The 17,462-nt window shown below is 42.1% G+C and overlaps 1 protein-coding gene across 1 annotated transcript in view; it reads left to right on the forward strand.

Annotated features, from left to right (window-relative positions):
- The first annotated feature begins 11,524 nt into the window (after nucleotides 1–11,524).
- Nucleotides 11,525–17,462, forward strand: part of VWC2 (von Willebrand factor C domain containing 2) — a 57,592-nt gene continuing 51,654 nt past the window's right edge. Inside the window, exons 1-2 of the mRNA XM_082752283.1 lie at nucleotides 11,525–11,640; nucleotides 12,598–13,383. Of these exons, the coding sequence (XP_082608409.1) occupies nucleotides 12,688–13,383 (696 nt within the window). The 5' untranslated portion in view covers nucleotides 11,525–11,640; nucleotides 12,598–12,687. The remainder of the gene's footprint in view (nucleotides 11,641–12,597; nucleotides 13,384–17,462) is intronic.

Consider the following 17,462-nt stretch of genomic DNA (forward strand, 5'->3'; position numbering starts at 1 on the left):
AATGAGCCTTTATTGTGTGGGGGCAGGAACAGATCAGATGAAGGAAGAGGATTTATTGGCTTGGGTTTTGTGTGTACTTTTTATTTTATTTTTATAGTGAGCAGTTCTAGGATGACATATACCCCTTCAGTTCTATTTTCTAGATTCTTCTTATATGCTTATAGTTAAAATGAATCATTATTTCTTTATGCTAGTTCTTTTCTGAGTATGTAAAATCCAAGTTTCATCCCCCCTCGAAAGTTGGACACAGTGCTCCAGTTTTGCCTGTGTCACTACTACATTCTGTTTCTGACACAGCATCAGTGCTGTTTGCAATATATTGCATATATCTGTGACTAGAAATTTGACCTGAGGCTTGTCATCAAGCTCCTACGGCCTTGATATAATCGACTGTTTGGCTTTTGACAGCCCTCTTCAGCAATTGTATCAATTAACCCTGTGGACTGAGGGATCCTCACTCCAGCACAACAATAAATTTCTCCCCTCTACACAAAAAAAAAATATGGATCATTTAAAGCAGGTTTCTTCCTGAATCACCTACTGAAACCTCCGTTTAAGATGAAGATGAATTGTGGGACCTATTTTCCATAAACTCAACAACCAAATAATAAAACACTTTTAATACATTGAGTGCCCTTGACTGTCCAGCTGCCAACTGGCAAGTAAAAGAGTAACGTATCTATCCATGTGGCTTCTTTATCCTGTGGTGTGTTTGGCAATCTTAAATTATTATGATGGTTTGACACTGGTAGGTTGCTCAGCACCATCATGCCACTCTCTCACTCCCTCTCCTCAAAAAGGCAGGGGAGAAAATATGTTGAAAATAGTCAAGGGTTGAGATAAGGGCAAGGAGATCCCTCACCAAGTACTGCAACAGGCAAAACAGACTCAGCATAGGGAGATTAATATTCATTCTTGCCTATCACTCACAGAATAGAACAGTGATAAAATAAAATCAAATTAAAAACACCCCCCAACCCCCACCCCCCCATCTGCCCTCTTCCACCTCCTCTCCCTGAGCAGCGCAGGGGAACAGGGAATGGGGGCTGCGGTCATTCCCTGACACTTCGTCTCCGCCTCTCCTTCACAGTCACTCTGCTCCAACTCCACCAGGGGCTCCTCCACAGGCTGCAGCGTGGAGATCTGCTCCATGTGGGACCCATGGGCTGCAGGGGGACAGCCTGCTCCACCAGGGGCCTCTCCACAGGCCGCAGAGGAACTGCTGTTGTGTGCCTGGAGCACCTCCTGTCATCCTGCTGCAATCACCTTGTGGGCTGCAGTTTCTCACTCCTCTCTCCCAGGTGCTGTTGTACAGCAGTTTGTTTTCCCCTTCCTACTCTCCCAGAGGCCCAACCAGCATTACTTACTGGTTCAGCTCCGGCCAGTGGCAGGTCCCTTTTGGAGCCGGCTGGAGCTGGCTCTGATCTGACATGGGGCAGCTGCTGGGCTCTGCTCACAGAAGTCACCCTGCAGACCCTTGCTACCAAAACCACAGACGTAAAACTAATACAATCATAAAGCATAACAGCAAAATAGTATTCTTTAATTTGAACCCAAGTTCATGGCAAATTAATATCTGTCAGGTACACATCAAAGTAGAGTAGCTTTTGATAGTGTAATCTGAGTATTGCAGCACAAAAGACTATAGAAATTAAATTACAGTTGTGATATGTGCAATGCAGACTCTGAAGAGCAATATATCCACCAAACCTGGAAACCAATCGTATGAACAAAGGCAGCAAAGGAAGCGGTGAACATATTCTCATTAAATTTTGCTTCTATCAAAAGCCTAAGTCAACCTGTCAAAGAAATCCCATTAGAACCAAAGCAAGAGCCTAGATACAGACCCAGTGAACTACTACTGAAGTTTTGCCTCTGCTCCAGGGACTTTCTTCCATCTACAATTCACCATGGATTTGTTTAACAGCAGGAACTGTTTGTTTAAGACCTCAGGTGTGCTTGATATTTTCTTTTGCAAAAGCAGATATAACCTTCTCCATTTTTCTAAAGAAAAATTAATCCCAACTGAGAAGAAAAAAAAAAGCACTGGAGAAAGGATTTTTTTTCCTTCCTTTATCTCATTCAGTTCTGCTTAATTGAAAAAGTAAAAAAGTTCTGAGAACCTATTCTTACATGTTTACTCCTTACAGCATCACTAGGAAAAAATAAATAAATAAATAAGGTTTTAAAATAAACTCCAGGCAAAAGACTTTGAGGAAGAGAGTTGGAAGCCTGTTCCATAATCAGCCATGTCACTTCTGTGAAAGGCCCAAAAGTGTTTTTCACTAGGCTTTTACCCAAAGACAGCTAGCTAATATTAATAACGTTCCTACTCTGGGAGAAATGCAGCCTAGGGGTCTGAGCTATAAAGGCTCCGGTCACCTGCAGCTCTGATCAACTTCAATGGGAAGTAGATATCTCTGTAGAACAGAATTTACTGTAACAGAAATTCAGCCTGAGGATAAAATGGGACTTTTTAAAGAAATTTAATTTACAGAGAGAAATGTGGCTGCAGGTTGCGTGTCAGGGGGTCTCTCCAAAGGCCCCAGCTAGCGTTTGATGGAGTGGTAGCAAGGAATCTAACATTGTGACTACAATGCATCTCAATTATTCCTCTCCTTAATTAAAAAAAAAAAAAAAAAAAAAAAAAGCAATCGTAAATGATTGATTTCCATCTGATACAGGGGAAAATGAAACCCCAACAGAATATCAGACATAAAAGAGTGAATGGTATGATAGCTTTATCTTTAGGGAATAACCGGTTCCCAGTTCTTTGAACGATCCTTATGTAGAAGTTAGTGGTGTGAAACAAAACCTAATTTCTTGAATAAAAATTCTAGAATTCATCCCAATAGTCCATGAAAATTGTGAATGTGCAAATAAACATCTGTTCTCAAATCTGTCAGGAAAAAGAAATTTAACTGGAGCCTTGTAATAAAAGGAAGACAAAAGATGACATGAGGATAAAGAACTCTAATTATTTAAGTTTCAGAAATCAAACAGCTAGCGGAACAAAGCTCATTTCAACGTCAACACCTAGATTGCTTTCTCAGCTGATAGCTATTTTGCAGAAAATAGTGACGGGGGCTGAACTGCAGTTAAGAACCAAGGAAAAGAACTGGACAGTGTGCTTTTAGTGTATGGTAAGGGCTAAATTTTCAGAAGTCCTGGACATTCATTTGTTTCCACTGTGACACTAATTGCCATTTTTTTCAGAGCAGTTAAGTGCCCAGTCGGCTCAGGTCCTTTGACAAACTGGTTCACTACTTTCCTAGTTACCTGCTTGGCTAGGTAGGACTGTGGAAAGACTTCCCGAGTCTTATAGCCTGCAGATTAACTGATTTGCTTGTTCTTTTTCTCTGCTGCTGCTGCTGTTTTTAGGCAAACCCAGGGTACAGCTTTTTATTAAATTACTGCACTTGTTCTACAGCCTGCATCTGCTTGAGGAGTTAGTAATTGTGCTAAAGCTTCATTTAATTTTACTGATGGGGAAAGGAAGGTTTTATTCTGAAAACCTTTGAAGTTAAGAATTGAATGTCCTGTGAGGATGGCCAAGTTAGGAGTGGCTGGTTCAACCAAACCAATTTATGGCTGATTTACTGTAATATTCTTAAAGGTCTTCAACAACTGTTTTACTGCTACAGCAAGACTTGCCTTTTAACTGTTTTCAGCTAGAGCTTTGCTGGTTCATGGTCTATGATAACCTTTCTACAAACAAGTTAAATAGGCTTGCTTTTAGGGGCTTACACCTTGGAGCATAAGGCCCTGTTTACGTGAAATTTTGTTTGGGTCATGATTAGGGAATACTTTCTAGTTAGGGTTAGTGTTCATGGAATTATTAGGATTTGAGCCATGTTTTCTACCATGTTTCTAAGCCCTGAACTGAGCTGTAGGGCAGTGTGAGACAAGGTTTGCTTAGTTCTTCTTGCTGGAGATGTTCTGCTTTGAAAGTGGCTATGGTTCCTTCTCCAACAAAATGTGCTATGTGTATTAAACAGAATGGTATCATAAGTGAAATTAATTGATGGTAGACTAGTGGTTAGGGTATTTAAATGGGAAGCTGGGACCATGGGACCATATGCCCAGGCAGGAGAGGGAGTGATCTTGTAGCTCGGCATGGAATGTTCAATCCCTGATCTACTTGTCACCAGTGTCATAGAAGAGATCTTGGCAGCACCTATGCTCTCACCTTCTTCACCTTCTTCATCACCTTCTTTATCTTATAACCACCTAATGTAAAAAGTCCATTATTTACAAGACTGCCAGAAATAACTCTCCGGCACTACTGTGGATAGCCAGGGAAATTGCTTTGTTTCTTATCTTCTTCCAACAAACAGTAAACTAAAGTAGCACAACCAACTTTTGTTATCAAAATTACAAAATGTGTCTATTTCATTCATGTTAGATCTGCTACCATTAGCAGATCTACCTGCTAATGCAGTCTGCTACCTGCTTGCTGCAGTTGCCCTAATGACATTAGTATGGCAAGGTCTGGCAATAACATCTGAATAAGGCATCAAGCTTTCACATGAATGAACACCTAATTCTTGAACCCATAAAAGGGACCTAGCATACCACCTATTCTGTTATAAACCCAGTATCTTATTAGGGAACAAAGGCAATGTGGAGCAAATGGAAAAGGGAATAAGAGAGAGAACCAGGAGCTTTGTATTTCGTTCCCAGCTCAGTTACTGACCTGCTGTATGACTTCAGGATCCTCTCTCTTCCCTTCTTTCCTGGTCACTGGAGGACATGCAGTTCTAGGGATACTAGTGCTTTAAGCATTTGTGCTGTGCCTACATGTGAGGGTCCCAGTTTATTGAGGGTCTCTAGGCCCTGTATGCAAACATAGAAAAATAACTTTCATTTGTCTGTTTTCCAGCTCAAGTTTTAGCCCAAAGACTGCATACTCTGATGTTTTTTTTTGTTGTTGTTAGTGGTGGTTTTCTTTTCCTCTGCTCTGATAGCTCATAGTCTAAATCATAATTTCTGAGCCATGTAACTTTTTTTCATTAAAAGCAGACAGAAAACTATATCAGCAGCCTCTGTGATTGCAGAACTTACTGAATGTAATCATCTCCAGTAATTAGATCTAAAGACAGAACACTTGGGAATGTGCAATTCATGAAACTTTCAATGTTACAAATTGTAATTTGTGCAGTTTTTTAAACTATGAAATTATCAAACTTATATGAATGACTTTAAAGGCCTTACTGGGTCTTTAATTTAAAAAAGGACAGCAAAATAATCCATTGCTTACCTGGTACTGTAACAGAAGTACTTGCTAAGAGGTGGAGAGAATTCTATAATAATGTAGGGAAGGGTGATGTTGGGAAAGCAAAGGGGGTTGAACACTAGAACTAGCAAAATTTTCTTATAGATTGATGTCTTTAAATCCAATAGGTTTAAGTTCTGATTGTGTCAAGCATAAACTGGGCATTAATGCAGGTGCTGTGTCGTACAGAGTCGCTGGTGTGCAGTAAGGGGCACCTTCAGTAACAACCAGTAAAAGACTTCTCTACCAAGCCATTTTTGTGAAGCTTTAAGGATTCAGTTCCTTTGCCAAGCTTGATTGAGCCTGTCCAATAAGTTCAAAAGAAAGGAGAGCAACAGGACACCATGCACCTGCATTATATAGTATATGTCATTGTAAAAGATTCGTTCTTCACAAACTACATAGTAATGATGAAACAAAGGAAGGGAAAAAAAGTAGGAAAAGTTTGAAGATGCATTCTGGAAAGCATTCCACCGAAGCTTTTATATTGAGAGGGGCATGCTCAGTGAGTTTTGGAGATTATCCCCTAAGACGCATGATGTCTTAGTCTGCAAATCATTACATTATAGGATCAGCTGGCTGGTGGTAATTCTAATTCCGTAAACCGTAGAGAGAAATGCAGGCTTTCACACACATTACTGTGAATCCCTAAACTTTCAGATTTGAATTTGCAATCTTCATGTCAACATATATTTCATTTGCTTCTCCAATACAAATGCAAAAACTAAAAAAAGAAAAAAAAAAAAAAAAAAAGGTTCAGTTGTGATACAAAGCATTTTACATGTTTGATGATGGAAAAACTGTAGAAAATGGATTTTTTTATTATTATTTTAAGGGCTTGTCTTTGTGGGAGATGACTTATAACTACCAACTATCCAAAAGATGATCTTACTATATATTAATAATGTCATCATGAGTATTTAAGTAAGAAAAACATCTTTCTAAAACATTTTTTATTTCAGATGCATCATTCTGAAAATAACCTATGTTGTTTTACAAATAATTTAAAGAAAAACAAATACAAAGCCATACAATTCCTATTATGGAAGTTTTAAAGAAAGTTAAAGAATGGAATTAAATATTGGTTTGAGCTATAATACTAATAATACTTGACAATAAGAGCCTTTATTTTTCCTTATCTTCCTATAGGGTTGAGAAGATTTTTTTTTTCAGTTTCACTTATTAAATCTAGTTCAATGTTTAATACCGTAAACAGTTGAGAAATCCTGTGAGAACTGAAGAGAGAGGAAAGTTGTGTTTTTGTCTGGGGGAGCAGGCGGTTCCTTCTTTTTCCTCCAGCAATATAAAAAAAACTGTGAAAGCATGAGATACACTAATTTAAAATGTCAAACAATATGAAACAGTGTTTATTTTTGTTTTTTCATAAAACCCATGAAAGCTGATGATTCTTTTATTGAAATTTATTGTAAACACAAATGTATCCAGAGCAACTTGAGTAACAAATAAAACAAGGTAATTATAAACAATAAAGGCAAAAGTTAACACTGATCTGTACTTTCAACTGAATTTCAGATTCCATCTGAATAGAGCTAAGCACAAGTTTAAGAAATACTTCATTCAGTTTTGTAACACAACAATAATGCAAAAACAAAAACCAAAGTGCATCCTTTGGTTTGCAAAGGGAAAGAATGAGGTATACTGTTAATACTATGTTCATAGAAAATAGTCTATTTAAATGTTCCATGCTATTATGTACATGCCCATGCATACGTACACACAAACATGCTTTGTCACCTCTTTTCAAGCAAAAATGCAGTAACATCAAATAAGCTTGTGAGCTATTATTAAAATTAAATTTCCCCTGGGCAACTAAAATTGGGGTGAAAATACATGCATGAAAATCCATTTATAATCACTCTTGTGTCCTGTAATTACAAGCACAAAATACTGTGCTTTGAATACACAATTATTTTTCCTCAGAATGAGCCCATGTGCACAGGTCATGGTTTGAGCTTCTCCTTCTCCCTCTCCAAAGGTTTCACTACACAATTTTTAATATTATTTAACTACTGTGGCTAAAATGGTAATAACACTTCTCTGAAGTTTACGTTTGCAAAACCTCCATCAGTTTTGCAACAGGCGTATAGAAGAAAAGTGATTTAAACCAGCAGAACTTGTACATGTTGTATAAAAAAAAAAGTAGCATGTATTTCCCTCTCTCTTTAATGATGCATTAATAGGCATAAAGGGAATTGTTGCTGAGTTGGAATATATGCATTAGCCTCCTCTGAGCTTAAAGGGACAGAGAAATTGATCTCGCCAAAGAGAGCTTTTCTCCATGATTTTACTTGAGCCATGAGTTATTTTAAACAAAACCAATCTTCATTCCCACAGTTTGGAATAAGCCTTTTTATTATTATTAAGAATGTGTTTTATTTCTATTTTACCTAGGTTTTGCTAAAGTTATTACTAGAGACAAATCATAAGCTAAAGGCAGGCTTTTCAGAACTTAAGTCAGAAGCAGCAAAGATATTTTTAAAGGATGCTTCATAAACAGATGACTTCTAAAGCTTAAAATTTCCTGTGGTCTATGGAGATGATTTTTGTATTGCAAGCAAAAATAATAATAAACAATACGTATCTCCAAGCATGTAAAAATGCAGAAGGGTGTGGAGAGTCCTTGTACTGAACAGCCCACAGTCTAAATGACAAAGGGATTTTTAAGTTTTGTATTCTTGCATGTTAAACAGAAAAAATAATGTTGTAACACATCACTATATGATAAATAATTTAAAAACAATTAATGACAACAGACAATTGCAACTACAGCTTGTGTGACAATTCTTCAATAACTACTTATCAGTCAACTAAAGAGGCATCAGAGTAGTGAAAAAAGAAAGAACTAGAGCAGTGTGTGCACAGTAGCCTTTGAGAGGTGGCATGGCATAAAGAAAATAAAAGAAATAAAAATGAAAAGATGAAAGCTAACCTAGTTTTAAAATAGTTACGGAAGCTTGCTTTTTTTTCTTGAAGAGTTGTATAAACTGCTTATTTATAATTCAGCCTCTCAAATATACATGAATTGTTAGAGTAATGTGTACCTTGGCTTTGTCTCTTTCTGTTTTCAGACTGACTGCTATTTGAAGGCCTTATTTTATACAGCTGGGCTAATACTATTCCACAAATTGCTACCTTTCTAAAGCTGTGATGTGAACCTGCCTGAACAACTGCCACTTTAGCACCACAATAAAAAATACCTTTCATATAACAACTCTCTTCCTTTCAGGAGGAATAATGAAATGAAGCAAAGTAAAAAGGAATGATCATCCGTTTCCCCAAGTAGCAAATCTGACAGTGCACATAGCCGGAGGAGTCACTCTGAGGATATTTTCTCCCCTATAAAATTCTGGACATTCAGAGATGCTCAGTGGCGTACACATCCTGCTGCACAATTCACCCTGACCATGCCTTGTACTCACAGTGACACCACATCACCAAAGCCCACCTCGCTATTGCATGGGATTTTCTGAACACCTCTCACTCCACAGGTTCCCAGAGGTTCCTCCTTTTTTGCCTCTATGTGTTCTCACTGAACACAGGGGGATACCAAGGAAAGCTTCTTTTATTACAGTTGGAAAGATGGGGCACGCTGCCTGCATGAGAGCAGGTGAAGGAAAGCATGCGCTACATGGCCCCCTGGGGCATGGAAGCTGCAGGAGGCTGCATGCCTGCATTGGGGTGAGCATGCACATACTCCAGGCCTCACTCTACTCATGTGTTAGGCTAAACATGGTTGTTTTCAGTGCTTTTACATGTCCAGATGAAGTGCCTGAAGAGCTGAGGTTTGGTTTTCATGCGGCTATTAACAGGCAGACAACCGATTTTTAACCTGGTAAAAGGTATAGCCTATGTTTGGAGTCTCTTTCTTCACATCAAAGCTACTCATAAAAAATAGTTTTCAAAATTTCAGTACCCCTAACCTCAGAGAGCAGATGTTTAATTAAGTTTCCTGTCTAACAGCCAGCTTTTGCACTCTCAATCCCGGGCTAATGAAAATGGTCATCACACCAGTTTAACTTAAATCATTCCCTGACACCATCATTTCTATTTCACCTACTGAAGCCTTTTTGTTTTAGCTTTAACTGCTTCCTAGTGGAATCAAGATAAACTAGTGCAGGCTGTTTTAAAAGAAGTGTGATGACTGTATCATGACTGTTTTAGCTAATGCAAGAATCTCAGGCAGACGAACAGAAGGGAAAGTGTCTTGAACAGAGATGCAAAGTTTGATTCTCATCCAGAGATGCAGTTGCTACTGCAGTTGCAGATGCTACTGTTGTCTAGTGGGAGAGCAGAAAGGGGAAACCTGGACCTGCATTTCTTATACCACAAGAAGTTGTTAAAAGTGGCCTTGAAATAAGAGTCTCACGTTTCTCTTTTCTAGTTCATAATTCACATTAACGGAAACACTAAACATTTGGTCCACTAGCAGATATGGAAGATTTTGACTACAGTATTCCTAAATTTTATACTACAACACTACAAAGTGGTCAGGTCTCAGTTCTGCAAGGGTCCTAGCACTAGGTACCATCCATCACTTGATGTATCTATGAAGCAGAATGCACAGAGGCTGAAGTCCAGTAAGAAATCTTTAAGATGAAGAGGATATGCTCCTCCTACTTGGCCAAGGAGGCAAAGATGAGCTGCAGTTTGTTCCACTGAAAGCTCTAAGGCTTTGCCTTTCCTTTTACACAGCAGTATCTTGAACCTTCAGCCCTGGCTGATCAATGTGTTGAGTAGTTAGGCCAGGGAGAGGCAGAGGTCACCTATAGAGAGTCCCAAATGCTCAAGATCCTTTCAGCCTTTGTACCAGAGCTTCACATGTGAACATGTGAAAATGTCAGAACCATAAATTGGCTTTTCCCTCCTCTTCATCAGAGGCAGCCTTACCTTCCCAGGTCTTCTATTTCGTTCTGTCTTGCTCTAGCCACCACTAACTGCTGCCTGAAAGCATAGTTTATGCACTTGTAAGTGCAAAGTTCAAGTTGTTCTTGCAGAATAAGTGATGTTTGCTCAGCCCATGTCATGGTTTAAGCTATGTAAGGTATAAAATTACTGTTTTAGGAAAAGCAAAGATTCAATTCATTATTCAGAGGTAATAGGATAATTAGAAGACAAATACTTCTTAACGATTATTAGTAGGAAATGAGAAAGGTCTAGCTTAGCTCTATGACATGTAGCCTAGAAACTGTATAGCAATCTGGAATTTCATTCTACGAGTGTTAACTATTTGGCTTCCTTGCATCCTTCAAAACTTTAGTCTTGTATCCTGAAGTTTTAGAAGATTAAACCATTACTTGTCTGGTGAATATTTGACTGAGAGATACGAGATGGTGTTAACGGAAATAATTTTGTAAGCTAGGCCAGACTCATAGATGTTCAGAGAACCCAGCAGACAAAGAGTTTAGCACCTGCATCCTCCCATGGAGCAGCTTAAGTGCCTGGGTTTTCACAAGTAACAGTCACTCATGAAGGTACTTACCAGTGAAACATTAATATCCAGCAAATTTTCATTGCTCTCCTGAGTGCGGATACTGCAGTGCTACAGTTTTAATGAAAACATTTCTGAAAACATTGCCTAGCCTAAAAAAGTCTTCTAGTGCCAAGTACTCAGGGGAATCCAGCCCCAGCCACAAGCAAGAGCAGGGTGCCGCAGGCTGACAGGGATCCACTGCAGCAGCGGGGTCACCGCACCTGGGACTGCTCTGGAACATCTATAAAGCAAAACCCATAGATTATTGCGCTGATATATCATCTAATGCAGGTTAACAGGGAATAAATAAGCGAGCAAATAAGAAAATAATCTTTTTGGTCCCAAGCCTTTGCCCAGCTCCAGAAGGAAAGCATTATGCTTACAGATCCCTTTCCAGCTTTTCTTTGGCGTTTCTGTCCCAGCAGCCGGATAGAAGGTGCTTCAGCCATTATTGCTAAAATAGCCGCTTCTGCCCATTTCCCCTGCAAAAGGGAGAAATCGTTGCCGTGCCGAAGCACCTGTCAGCCGCTTGGAAGCACAACCCCACTTCCCAACTCGCCCATCTCCCCCCGCCCCTGCACGGCCAGGGAGGGCTGGCGAGGCAGGGAGCCTCACAAAGCTCCCCGACCCCCTTCCATCCCTCTTCCTCCCGTTGCTGCGAGGCCAGGAGCCCCCCGGCCCCCCAAAAAAAACCTCGTCCGCCATCTGATGGAACCGGGGCCGCGGCGAGCCCGCCCCCAGGGGCGGCGGGGCCTCGGCTCCGGCTGAGGGAGGGAGGCAGGGAGAGAGGCAAGGAAGGAGGGGAGGAAGGAGGGCAGGCAGCCCGCAGCCCCGCCATGGCAGCCGGCCGGGGGCCCCGGAGCCGAGCCCGCAGGTAGGGAGGGAGGGATGCTGCGGGCGGGCTGGGGGCTGCCCGGCGCCCAGCAGAGCCCCCCGAGGGGGCCGGGGCGGCGCTGCCCGGCCCGCCGGAAAGTTTGGGGCAGGGCCCGCGGGGCTCCGGAGGCGGGCGGGGAGGGATGGAGGAAGGAGGGGGGGGCTCTTAAATGGCTCCGGGGAGCCCTACCTCGGCCGCGGGGCTGCGCCGGCAGCTGGCAGCGCCTTGGCTTCCCGTGGCCGGAGCAGGTATTTTGGTGTGCTTTGCTTTGCCGGTTGGCGGTGCGGGAGCCGGGAGCGCTGCTAAAGTGCGGGGGGTGCGGGTGAAACGTGCCCCTCTGCAAGAGCTCCGAGGGGCTCTGCCTGGCCTCGGGAGCAGGGGGAGGAGGAGGAGGAGGAGGAGGAGGAAGAGGAGGAGATGTGTGCTTGTGCGGGGAGTTGAGGAGAGGGGCGGCTCGGCTCTGCGCGCTTTAGCGGGCTCGCTCTTAGTTGTCCCTCAAACAAACGTCCCCCCCCCCCGGTGGGTATGAAGCCGAAAAAAAACAAAAAACAAAAAACAAACAAACAAAAAACTTCACTCTGAATAAGAGGTTCGTGAAAACCATCGGGCGTGCAGTCAGCAAGCAGGGCTCAACCGGCTGATGTCGGCTCCGGACCGCGCTGCGTTTTGGGGAGCTCCGCTTCATTCGGCGTGTGGCCGTAACCCCACGGCGCCCCGAGCCTCGGCAGGCTGCCCCGAGCTGCGCGTCCTGCTTTTACCCAGCCGAAGACAGTCCGTGCCTAGAGCCCTGCTATTTATGAGACATCGCAGAGCCGGGCTGGAGGAAGGATGCAGCACCAGGCTGTTGTTTGCCTCTGGCGTGAGGTGCCGAGGCAGGCTGCGTGTTGTTTGAGATGTTGGATGCGCGAGGGGGGGGAGAGGCGCGAGCTGAAGTGTTCCTAATCCCTCTCTTCCTAGGGACTGTGGATCTGCGGAGCGCTTCCCTCCGATGTGAATGCAGTGTCCCCTGTGGGATGCAGTAGGTGATGCCCAGCTCTATCTACTGCAATGGCAATTGGAGCTCTCTCTAGCTCGCTCCTCGTAACCTGCTGCCTCATGGTTGCCCTCTGTAGCTCCACCATACCCGTGCAGAAACTGGCCAAGGCTCAAGACAAACAGGAAATAAAAGCGAGCCAGGAAAAGAGGGATCACACATCGACAAGGGACAGCCAGACAGGCCCGGGGAAGATGAATGAGATCGGCAGGAGCGGGAGGGAGGAGGGCACCAGGGACTGGAAGAGCAAAGGAAGCAGGACCTACTCGAACAAGGAGTCGTGGACTAAGCAAAAGCAGGCTTGGAATAGCCAGGGCACAGGAGGTAAATCCGGGAGCATTCAAGTCCAAGAGCAAAGGGATGTGGCTGCCGAGGACCCTCGGGTGGTTGAAGACTCATCTCTCCCAGCTGCTGTGGCAAGCGCTACTCCTGAGCCTCTGGAGGAGTATGCCTACCCGGACTACCGTGGGAAGGGCTGCGTGGACGAGAGTGGCTTCGTCTACGCCATTGGGGAGAAGTTTGCGCCGGGTCCCTCCGCCTGCCCCTGCCTTTGCACTGAAGAGGGACCGCTGTGCATACAGCCCGAGTGCCCCAGGCTCCACCCTCGGTGCGTTCATGTGGACACCACTCAGTGCTGCCCGCAGTGCAAGGAGAGGAAGAACTACTGTGAGTTTCGGGGGAAAACCTACCAGACGCTGGAGGAATTCATGGTAAGGGCCAAAGCAGAAAGTCATTTTGTGGGCCCTTCTGTCATTTGAAGTGACGTGGTGGTCTTGAAATGCTTTCTCGGAGGGTGTTTTGTGCCTCTCCCTCCCCTTTTCTTTTCTGTGTTAATGCAACTTCTGCAGTGCTGTAAAATATTCCCCTCAAACATGACCTTTCTTGTTCTGTGATACTGTAACATTTTTAAATGAGGGGGCTGATCTTTACTAATTCCTGTGGTATTTGCAGTAAAAACTACTGGAAAGGATGCTGCTTGGTGGTGAAGTAGATTTTATGAGAATTTCCAGCATTGCATTTGTTCCCTTACTCTGCTGTTAACAGTGAAACTTCTACCTTGCAAGGATCAAGCAGGGATTGGGGAGTTGACTCCCATTCCTAGTCATCAGACAGCGGTGATACCTTTTTCCTAACAGTCATTACTTTTCTCCTTGTTATTTGCTGCTTGAACTGGGCTGCCAAGGTTGTGTAATACTTGGTTTCTGAGAATGGTTATGGGCCTTCTTTTTAATAAGAACGTGGTTTACAATCTGGATTACAGTGATGCTTAAACAAAGGACTTGAAAAGCTTTGTTTAGAGAAAACCTTTCAGAGCAGGGACTTTTAAGCAGCACTGTGCAAGGTCATTATTGTTGAAAATGCAACTTGTTTATTACGTTGTACTGAAAAGTTCAGGAGTTGGGGCCAATTTCCTGGTTGCTTATCTTGACTTTTTCCCTTTTGTATTTTATAGTGGCTGAGATCTGCAGGCAGGCTCTAAGAATTGCTTGGGAATTACTATTAGATACGGGTCTGATTTAAAACCCCAGTGTGAACACACCTGAGATTTTAGAATTGAATAGGTTGAGGGGAGTGTGAAATCCAGTTCGGAACTCTGGCAGCTTGAGCCCCTTGCAAGGTGGAGAAAAAGAAAATGAGTTTGTGAAGGCTGTAAATAAGTTACCACTTCTATTCTCTGTGGTACCTATGTGTTCTTAGAAACTTAGTTCAATTTGTAATGTCTTTCCACATGCTTCAACTTACTGAGAAATAAATAAATAAAGGAGCAGAAAGACTCCACTCAGAGTAAATCCCAGCATTTTCCCGTGGCCTCTTCTGGTAGGCAAATGCAGAGCCGTGGTTTTCAAAAGTGATTTTCAAAGCATGGCAGGGAACATAGTGTCCTTCCTTTTGCTGTGTTGCCCTCAAGGACTGTGTTCAGCTCTGGGGCAGCAGTTTTCCAGTATAAGAGGAAGATGTTAGTTTTAACAGGGGCTGGTTGGTGTGATGTGATGCTTTCAGAGGTGGGTTTTGGGATCCTTTCCTTTCCAGCACAGCTAATTCTAGAGGGTGGCCAAAGCAGTCATGCTTCTGCACATGCTCTCTGTAGGTCTCCATATCAAAGTTTTAAAGGCTTTTCGTCACTGTTTGCTCACGCTTCTCTGACAAGTTGCACTTCTTTATCTGTATACAGCGCTGTCATATTAATGGCTGTAATCTGAAATACCTTGTTAAGTGTGTGCTGAGAGGATAAAACCTTAGGGCTTCCTGTTATACTTGAACGTGGCTGGCAGCCTCTGTAAAAAGAGAATGCCCAACAGTGACACTTACAGAAATGTTGTTCTGCACAGGCTTTGGCTTTCAACTTCCTTTTTAATCCCATTCAGCCTTTAGCAGCTACATTGATGCCTTCCTGTAATGGAATATCATTTTCCTTACTTCTTTCTGTTAGTCAGCTTTGGGAAGGAGGGAGAGTGAGTGCCTTCTCCAGAAATTCAAGGAAAGTTATCAGTACGGCTTGGCAGTGGATTTTCAGCCTGCTTGTTTCGGCATGTGGGGTCATTGGGCTCTGACATTGGTTCCAACAATATGAGCACAAAAGTGTAAGTGCAGACGTTTACCTCTGCCACTGCAATCAGCTGAGACATCTGGCTAAGGAAAGTACCTATGCAGTCAGATTGCTGCTGAGTGGAAGCAATTGCAAATGCAAATAATAGCACTCAGTTTCAAAGGCCATTTTACACGTTTGAAGTTGACTGTCTTACAGAGCTTGCTAATATGCTACCTCTTGATTAAGGTCAGGGAAAGAGTTTTAAATGGGCAGCAGTCTGATTTTTCTCTCTCTGCACGTTTATCTTCTGTTTGTGGCCAAGAGTGACAGACACCACTGAAGCAAGAAAAAGGTGACCTCCTAACTTGCAAGTGCAGTTACTTGCACAAACAATCATGTACTTGCCATACAGGCAAGTTTGGGAGTTTGCTTATGTAAAATTCATATATGGCTTTACGTAGCAAAACATTTCCTCGACAGGAGCTGGTGCTAACTCACAAGCTGAGTTTGCCAGAGAATGGGAGGTTTGATGCATTTCTTCATTGATTGGCAGCTCTTCCCGCAGGCTTTGTGTGTGTGTGCACACATGTTTTTCAGCTTTTTAAAAAGGGCACAGATGTCAATACAAAACCAAAACACAGGTGTAGCAGAAGGCTGAGGTCTCATAAAGTTGTTTTCATCAGCACCACTCTGCTCTCCGGTGAGTGTAGTGATGCAGTATGGCAAAAGCATTGCAGGATCCATACAGGTAAAATTGGTGCAAAAGCCTTAGCTGGTAAAATGCAATTAGGAAAAAAATCTGCACAGAAGCTAGGGATTGCTGAGCATGTACCCCACTCGGTGTTTTTCAGTCTTACAGTAACATTTGAAGATATAGTCTGACTTACAAAGTAATAGTCTTAAAAGGACCATAGATTATCTTCAGAAGTGTATTATCATTTGGGAAAAACATACATTTTTGAAAGTTGCTGCTTTGTGTTTTGTTTAGAATTTCTGTGCTACCAAAAACTGTTGTTTTTTTTTGTTGTTGTTGTTGTTGTTTGTTTGTTTTTTGTGAATAACTTGGAAATCTGAAAGTCAACAAACTCAAATGGATTTGGAAATGTCTGTGAAGGGATACAGAAGTAAAAACAAGGCTGGTATGTTTATTCTTGTCAGCCTAATCCTGTTGATGTTCTCCTAAATTGTATAAGTGGTAAGAAAATATTGATACATATTCCAGCAGAATAGTAAATCAGTTTGAGATTATGATTTTTTTTTAAGCTTAGATGTTTTCAAGGTTCAAGGAGAAAATGTACATTACAAATAATTTATAGATTCTTTTTTCAGCTTTTTTTTGTTTGGCATGTGGAAAGAGGGTAGACAAAGCTCAGGTTACTTCAATGAGTGTAAATTACTTGTCACTTCTTAATTATGACAATTTATACTAAGTTGCTGAATAAACCCACTGCCCTTACTAAGCTAAAGTTTTCTTCATGTCCCAGTAGTGGGAAATTTACCTGTTTATACATTTGTGTCATTCGTGTGCTAGTGTTTTCCCTACATCTTTAACTTCATAGTACAAGTTATACATCTGTTTATAAACCTCCCTTTAAACAATAATAAAGAAGGGTGTTTTTTTGTTGTTGTTGTTGTTGTGTGTGGTTTTTTTTTTTCCATCTGTACTCTATTTTCTACAGGTTTTTACAGCTTTCTGGTGAATACTTAAGACTTCTGTGCTTCTTGTTGTCTTTGCATTGTTTTTGCATAGGCAGAGCTACTTGTGTTGTGTAGTTTATGTTAATAACTTCATCTGTAGACCACACTTCAGAGAGAGGTTGCTAGGTCATATTGCTTGCAGCCCAGCCTGGTTATGTCAAACGTGCTACGTGTGAGTTCTGCTAAACTGGTAGTTTCCCATATGAAGGAGTGGGATGCTCATTGGCTGTCATTAGAAACTGTGCTGCAGGGAATGTTCTTGTGTTATAGGAGTGGAGGAGAGGAAACGAAGGACCAAATGTGTCTTTTCATTCTGATTTATTTAACTGTTGTTATACATACGCTGTCTTATTGTCTCTCTCTAGTGATGATTACGTCTCCAAGTATTAAGCTGCCATTAAGATGAGGAAAGAAATGGTGTTTTTCCTCCAGCTCCCACTACATCATGATGATATATAAAAAGCAGTGCTCCACCATGTAGTCCGAGGATGAACAGATAAAGGTTGACACTAATACCATTTTAGCAGCTACTGTAGTTTGCTTACATTCCTGAAAAGAGCT

This window comes from Aythya marila (genome assembly GCF_965140915.1).
Source record: "Aythya marila genome assembly, chromosome: 2".
NCBI lineage: Eukaryota > Metazoa > Chordata > Aves > Anseriformes > Anatidae > Aythya > Aythya marila.